This window comes from Oncorhynchus nerka, linkage group LG28 (genome assembly GCF_034236695.1).
Source record: "Oncorhynchus nerka isolate Pitt River linkage group LG28, Oner_Uvic_2.0, whole genome shotgun sequence".
Classification (NCBI taxonomy): domain Eukaryota; kingdom Metazoa; phylum Chordata; class Actinopteri; order Salmoniformes; family Salmonidae; genus Oncorhynchus; species Oncorhynchus nerka.
Genome location: NC_088423.1, coordinates 77,332,055 through 77,340,505, shown reverse-complemented (window position 1 = coordinate 77,340,505; position 8,451 = coordinate 77,332,055). Strand labels below are relative to the sequence as shown.

Sequence of the window (8,451 nt, the reverse complement as noted above, 5' to 3'; positions counted from 1 at the left end):
ACTACAAGGGATGTAAACAAAGTTGAGAGAAATAAGCTTTGTGTGTATGGAACATTTCTGGGATATTTTTGTTCAGCTCATGAAACATCCTCCTTTACATGTTGCTTTTACATACAGTATATCCTCCTGAATGTGGCTAACTGGATGTGGCTAGCTGGATGTGGCTAGCTTTTTAAGTGTTTGCTAAGGAAATTTGAATTATGATGGTTAGTAATTATTTAGCATAACACAGTGTGTGAACATGGAGTACATTTAATGAGATGAAAAACAGAACAAAGCAACTACTGTAAATGTTTTCCTATAGCTAGGCACCCAGAATGCAGACACACACTTCCCAATGCAACGATTGGTTTACCAGGGATCTATTTACACAAATTATAGATTTTTCAATAGAAGTACATTCATATCATCATCCAAACACTAATACATGCACATAAATCCCTTCCTTGAACATCTTATGCAAAATAGACCACTGGTGGTCAACAGCAGAAGAAGGCTGATAAGGTACACACACACACACACACACACACACACACACACACACACACACACACACACACACACACACACACACACACACACACACACACACACACACACACACACACACACATAATCTTATAATACTACCATATTTCTATGCTTTGTGCAATGTGATAATACATCTACACAGACTGTCAATCACTATACACACAAGCATGTAACATGCATCCACACTAGCACATTCACACATTTATTGAAACGGTGTATGCCAATAGAGTACAATACAATATCTATAAGACTCCTGTTGCATTAACATAGAACTTTCAATAGAAAATAAATACAGTATATAAAATATCAGTAATTATAAGCAAGAGCCAAGGAAAGGTCCGTTTCGGTCACATTCTAATCATTCTTAGTCAATATCATTATTCAAATGACAAACTCAAAAAAGTATTGAATTTCAAAGTAAACTACTGGTTAATAATTTCATGAAGAGAATATAAAGTTTGAATTTTAAGAGATATCATTTATTTTGCAGGTAAAAGGCTGGTTGGGGATATCAGTGAGTAGGATTAAAGCAGTGAGCTGCTTGGTAAGGATCAGGTGGTAGACAACTACAAACAGCTGTACAGGGCTGTGTCAGGTATATATGGTTGTAACATTTCCAAAAATTCCCATGTTTTCCAAAAATCCTGGTTGGAGGATATCAGATATCTTGCTTATTCCCTCCTGATTCTGTGAATCCTCCAACCGGGATTTCTGGACTACCTGTAAATGTTGGGAAAGTTACCAGAATTTTGCAACCGTTGTCAAGTATGAGGGCCAGGCAGGCAGGTCAGACAGCATAGTGTTTGTTAAGGCGCTGTAGGGCGTCGCCCACGATGTCCAGTTCATGTCTCAGATCCTCCACCATGCTGTTGATACTGGATGTGTCCTTCAGCACGTCCACACTGTGGGTGTACGGGTTGTACCTCACTGTAAACGGACGCTTGATGGTCTTGGCAAACTCTCTGTGTGCATAAGAACAGATGATGACAAAACATAACACAGCCCAGGTTTGGAAAGGTGAAAGAAGAGTTTATTAGCCCATTAACAGTTTATTTTCCCACAGAACAGCCAAGAATAAAACGTCATGAACAACCTACCTCATCTTGACTTTGGCCTCTTCAAAGCTCTCTGACACAAAGTAGACATCTTGGAATGTCGTGATAATGCACTCCTGCTTGCAGGTGACTTTGGGGTCAAAGGGCATGATCTTTGCATTGCCAGAGAGTGCATGCTGTATGAGGGAAAAAAGTATCTTAGGATTCTTTCTTTGCATCGGATGGTATTTTTACGCTTTAAATGGTGTTTGAATATGAATATTAAATGCTTTTACCTTCAGCTCACTGATAGAGGAGAGAAGTCCTGCGCCGTAGGCTCTCATCTTTCCCTCCTGTTTACACAGGCCAAACTCTACTGTGAAAAAGTAACACTGTAAAACAAAAACACAGAAAGACAACAACGTTTAAATATATCAGTTAGACAAAAAAACAGTTCAATTCTAGCACGGTGTTTGGATATTGGTATCATGGAAACAGCACTTACGGTGGCCAGCGTCTGGACAGACTCATCTGAGGCCCCCAGAGAAGCCAGACCTATCTCCTGGGAGAACTGGGCAAAACTAGGCTCCGCCAGCAGAGGGACATGACCCAAAAGCTCATGACATGTGTCTCTGTAATGCACACATAAACACACACATACATACAGTGTGTGGATTGTTAAGCTTGTGGGCAGATATGTGCAACTTTGTGGCAGTGTAACCAAGTATTCTTCCATTTGATTTTTGAAACAATCAATGAATCGTGGACTTCAGGAAACAGCAGAGGGAGCACCCCCCTATCCACATCAACAGGACAGTAGTGGAGAAGGTGGAAAGTTTTAAGTTCCTCGGCATACACATCACTGACAAACTGAAATGGTCTACTCACGCAGACAGTGTGGCGAAGAAGGCAAAACAGTGCCTCTTCAACCTCAGGAGGCTGAAGAAATTTGTCTTGTCACCTAAAAACCTCACAAACTTTTACAGATGCACAATTGCAAGCCTCCTGTCGGGCTGTATCACCACCTGACACGGCAACTGCACCGCCCACAACTGCAGGGCTCTCCAGAGGGTAGTGCGGTCTGCACAAACATCACCGGGGGCAAACTACCTGCCTGCCCCACAGGACACCAAAAAGATCATCAAGGACAACAACCACCCGAGCCACTGCCTGTTCCCTCCGCTATCATCCAGAAGGTGAGATCAGTACAGGTGCATCAATGCTGGGACCAAGAGACTAAAAAACAGCTTCTATCTCAGGGCCATCACACTGTTAAACAGCCATCACTAGCACAGAGAGGCTGCTGCCTACATACAGGCTTGAAATCAGTGGCCGCTCTAATAAATGGAACACTAGTCACTTTAATAATACCACTTTAATAATGTTTACATATCTTGCATTACTCATCTCATATGTACAGTATATGCTGTATTCTATACTATCTATTCCATCTTAGCCTATGCCTCTCTGTCATTGCTCATCCATATATTTATATATTCTTGTTCCATTCCATTCCGTATTCCATTAGGTATTTGATATGGAATTGTTAGATATTACTTATTGGATATTGCTACACTGTCAGAACTAGCAGCACAAGCATTTCACTACACTCACAATAACATCTGCTAATCATGTGTATGTGACCAATAAAATGGGATTTGATTTGAATGATTATGTAGCTGTGGATAATGTCCTTTTGAGTTGCAATCAGCCAGAAGAGTTAAGTTTGCTTAGGGATGTGACAGACCAGGCTTGTTCAATCAAATACAGACTCTTTATATGAAATGATACTCTATGATCCTTTATGATGATTTTTGGTATGGTGACATACTGCTATGTTTATGTGACTATGAACATCACACTAATATACTCAACATCAGATGGATGTGTTCAACAATGAGAAGACCAACTTCTCCTTATTAATGTAACGTGTCAAGGGGTACTTACGGCTCAGGTGTGTAGAGCGGGTCAGAGCTGTGGCGAACATACTGAGTGCAGTGGAAAACCCGGAAAGCCAAACCTGCCAGAAAGTCTCGTGGGGAGAGGTAACCTGCCACGGGCCGAATGATAAAGCCTGTGCGTTCTGATGAAACACGCACATAGGTTTTTACTCATGTAAAAGGCCACAAAGCATTCAGCAACATCTAATTTGATACCCCTTAATCCACACATTTTCCAATAGTCTTCATTATGCTGATAAACCTGAGCATCAGACTGATTGAGACTGTGTGGTGTCATGTACAGTGGCAGACTCTGCCTGTCTCACCTCTGAGGAAGTGTGACACATCTTCCAGCTGGGGGATGTTGTCCTCCCTGCAGTCACAGTGCTTGGAGAGCAGTGGCAGGTTCTTCAGGTACTCCCGGCAAGCATGGGTTGGATACAGCTTATTGAGCTCCCGATAGACCACACCCCAGGTCTTCACCTCCTCCTCTGTGAACTCAATATGCGGAATCGGTTCCCCACTAAAAGAGAGGGAGAAAGAGAGAGAAAGAAAGATCATGAAAGAGAGTAGTGCTACAATGATGCTGTAGGCCATCATTGTAAATAAGAATTTGTTCTTAATTAACTGATTTGCCTAGTTAAATAAAGGTTACCTTTTTCTTAATACAGTGGAAATGTCTAACTATACCTGTGTGCATTAGGATATTGAAGTATTAAATACACATAGTGTCATAGCTTTCCAAACCAGATCTCACATAGCATAATAATATGACCTACTGTTTGTAGCTCATGGCAAGATCAGCGAAGTGTTTCCTTCTTTTGCGATAGACGTTGTCCTTGAAGCCCTGCAGACAGAAAAGATAAGTAATTGAGGTGTGACAGCAACTCATGCACTGACTTACTGAGTGGCTATTCCGTAAGTGTTCCGCTTATCACAATAGAAGTATTAGTCTAATCCTCCATCTGCCACTCTAATAGAGTCAGTGTAGTTCTAACTGGCTTTGATAGTTATACCATTGTCACAAGTTTGCCTCCTGTTTCAGTATGTCAGTGAGAGTCTGTGACATAGAGATCCTATATTATGAATTATATTATTATATTATCTCATGGCCTACGGTGGTCTAAGCCGCTGACCCTGGCACACATGTATACCAGAGTCAGCATGGATTCAAATCAGGCCCACTGCCCTTTGACTCCACCTATCTTCCCTATGTTCCCTGTCTTCTCTGTCTTCCCTGTCTTTCCAACAGTGTTCTTTCTCTTCAATAAAAGGTCTACAATTACAAAAGGAGTTATAGGATATCTATGGTCAGACAGGCTTGCAACTAGAATAGAACATAATTGACCAGAGCATATTAGAAGCTATGCCTACTGGGTGATCAGCATCCAGGTCTAAGCCATACATCAAGACACGGTTAGCACACATGTCCAGGTCCGAGATTGTCTTTGGGAACCAGGGAATATCTTCAGTGTCTGAAAAAAAAACATGGGATGATCTGAGATGGTCTCTACAGTAGATTTTAGTCATGTCAAGAGTTATCCGGGATCCTTGGGACATCCTTATCCCACTGAAGTTTATATCTAAAATGGTTAAGGTAAGGGTTAGGGTTATGGATAGGTAAGGGATATGGTTATGGTTCGGGTAAGGGTAAGGGTAGGGGTTAAGATTAGGGTTTGGGGTAGGGACGTCCCAAGGATTCCAGATAGCACTGACCCTTTAGTAACCTCATACAACAATCTGAAAGTCTCTCTTTCGCTACACACAGCGGTAATTAGTCTGGTAATAGGTAATAGGCCTACCCGGCTAGACTTTAGGAACTCTGAAATAATTTCAAAAGTAGCAGCTAGGCCTACCTTCTTCAGGCAGGCTGGAATTGTTAGGTTGGTCATGGTCCATATCAACTACGTTGGCGGCGTGCTTATGTAGCAGCTCAGTGAGCTCCTTGAGTTGCTCGTGGCTGCTGTCACAGTCAACAAAGATCTCAAACTCTGAGCCACGCCGCCTCGATTTTCGGGACTCGATGTGAACAAGGTTGACGTGGTTCTCCTGGTGATGATTATAATAACAAGACATTTAAAGTTATGTAATTTATGTTGATGTACATGATAATGTCTCTACCAGTGTTGGAGAAGTTACTCTGAAAAAATAGTTTACAAAGCTACAAATTACTTCACACTGGAGGAAGTTAATCTACACTAAAACTACCCTAAGGAAAATATAGTTTAATTAACTAAAGTTACTACATCCAAACTACTTTTTGATAAATGATCATATCAACATTTGAAATGTCATAGACTACAAGTTGCATGAACAGATCACTTTGGAGTCAGATGTTATCAGAATGTGTAATTCGGCCTATTAGACACAAAAACTATGTTTCAAGTGAGAATTAGGCAAGTCCAATGCTGAAAAATTAAGGAAATGATTTCCTACTTCACTCATGTTTTATTTTTTGCAACAACAAAAAATAGTCTGTAGTTCCAGAACTTAGCTACACCGCTACATGCACCAAAAAGTACTGAAAACACTACCAAGATTTGAATTGTGGTCAACTATCACCAAACTACTGCAAAATGCAGTTAAATTACTAGTGGAACTACATGTAGTTCACTACTTCCCAACACTGGTATCTACCATCACCCGTTTGGTATGTGATAGCCTACTTTAAAATATTCAACCTTACTTGAAAAAGTTTTAGTGCCTTAACTAGCCCGCCAACTTCATTCTTGAGCGAGAAGGCAATGGCCGTGCGACCCTTTTCTAAAGACCGACCATTCTCCCAAGATGAACTCTTGTTGTCCTTGTTCTTGTCGATCTTGCTGAATGTACATTTTTTCATCTGTTGGGAAAAGAGGGAAAATATTTATGAAAAACCAACCTCGGAGCTGGCTAGGCCTTTTTTTTGTAGAAAGTAAGGATTTAGCAGTGTTTTGGGCTATGATACACCATTTATAAAGGCTGAACAGGAAGTTAATTGTTTTGGAAAAGCACATCACCTCCGATGACAATTTGTTTGAAAGGACAAGCTGCGTTTTAGATGGACTGATAGTCATATGGATTTGTTCAATATCCTGTGCGTAATAGCCGTATTTGAACAAGAGTTTGCTAGCCTCACAAAGAAAGGGCAACTAAATCAAACAATATATTTACACAACCAAAGCCCCCAAAGTGTAAACTAAGAGTAAACAATCACAGCATTCACTGCAGCTGAACGCAAACGGAATACTCAGCCTAATCAGGCTACTTCGAGATTTCAGCACTGGACAGCGACAAGACTTGGCTGCGCGCAGTCGCAACTTTAAAACTGACGGCAAATAAAGTATAGGGACAAACTAATAAGATCATCAATTAGACTAATATTGTTAGGTCTAAATATTTGCCACACACTTAATTAGCCTATAGATTGGAAGCGTTAAACTGCCGAATTTATTTCTGGTAGGCAACATTTATTTGGGCAATGCTGAGTTGTGTCTGTCTCATTGTAAAGAGATCTGCTGCAGTAATCGCATTTGGTGACGAATGATAGCGCTCTCCAATCCAAATCCAACTCGGGATTATAGATGGTTACTTTCAGCGCAGCAATAAATCCAACAAGGTAACATATCCTGGACGTATTCTTTTATCATCTTTAGGCGTTCAAATAGTTTATTTTTGTCGGTTTGATATCAGTTGATGCCCCATGTCTTTTGGGGCCAGTCTATGTCGATCATCAGAATATTTGAATTTTGAATTAAATGTACATTTACTGACAGGTAATACAATTAAAATCAACATGTTGCACACAAACTTGCAAATGCTTATCATTTACGTGCGTGGTTTTAGTGTATATGTCAATGATATGCCTAAATCAAGATGCAGTGGCTCGTTGTGAACGCAGACAAATAACTTTATTTGACCTAGTCTGATGTCTGCGAAGATCTGAGGCGTAAGCATTCTGAAAAGTTATGACTGCGAGCTCCTTTATTTCACTTGAATTTATATTACAATGACCTCCTTATTGTATTACGTAGGCTACGCATCTCATTTGTCTCCAGATTTAGGTGGCTTATGGCACACCTAAGAGAGCTAGCTAAACCGAACCAGAGGGGAGGCGAAAACTCTGATTAGAACAGAAAATAAATTAACTAATGAAGTTTAGAGTAAGATTACAGATTGGCGCAACAAAAGTAAATCCTTTATGTGTGATAATTGAGATAATTGAAGTCAAAAGTAAAATGCTTCATGTTTGATTATTCAATCATTTGTCAAAATGTTATTAATGACACCTAAATACAAGTCACAATTCAACGTAAAATAACTGTTCATTTGTATTGTTCCATTAATTTTTTCCCGTTTAGTTTAGACAGTTATTATTTACTTACAATATAAATATAACTTACCTCATTATTCAGTTGCTTTTCCTCGTAACAAGTGTGTAATGAAGAACTCATAGAGTCGAAAGACCTTCCTCTGCGCGGCCCGTCAATCTTGTTTGAATACATGTCAAAGTCCTTTAATTGAAATATTTGAGTGAGAATAAGTAAGGCAGTCCACTGCTGCGGTAGCTGCTATGATATACCTATATACCTCTCACTCAAAGCACAAGGCGCCTCAGTATTTATGAACACTGAGTGGAAGGTGGGGGTGGTGATGTGGTGGGGGTAGGGGAGGAGGACACGAGTCAGGACGACGCGGAAAATATCACCACTATATGCCTAAATGTAACATGGTAATAGTTATACAACTAATCTCACATTAATTCACACACTGATGATTACAACATATTCACTTCCAGGAAGGGAATCAGTAGACTTTAATAATGAGGTACTGTTGGTGTAGTTGTGACTGCTGGCTAATTGCCATGAGGGAAATGTAAGCCAATCATACAGCCTACACCAACAGCAAAACATCCCAGGTCTAAGGGTTTTCATATCGATGTCATATCACATACTGAACATAGACTA

General features: G+C 40.3%; 1 protein-coding gene across 1 annotated transcript; it reads right to left on the bottom strand.

The window, feature by feature from the left end:
- Positions 1-236: 236 nt before the first annotated feature.
- LOC115113690 (tryptophan 5-hydroxylase 1-like) lies at positions 237-8,069 on the bottom strand. Its single transcript, XM_029641617.2, has 11 exons — positions 7,888-8,069; positions 6,192-6,347; positions 5,362-5,554; positions 4,880-4,980; positions 4,285-4,352; positions 3,832-4,028; positions 3,513-3,648; positions 2,071-2,197; positions 1,862-1,957; positions 1,629-1,762; positions 237-1,493 (listed from the first exon to the last, which is right to left on the bottom strand). The coding sequence occupies exons 1-11, from the start codon at positions 7,987-7,989 to the stop codon at positions 1,319-1,321; spliced, it is 1,485 nt and encodes a 494-aa protein (XP_029497477.1). The 5' UTR covers positions 7,990-8,069; the 3' UTR covers positions 237-1,318.
- Positions 8,070-8,451: the final 382 nt, after the last annotated feature.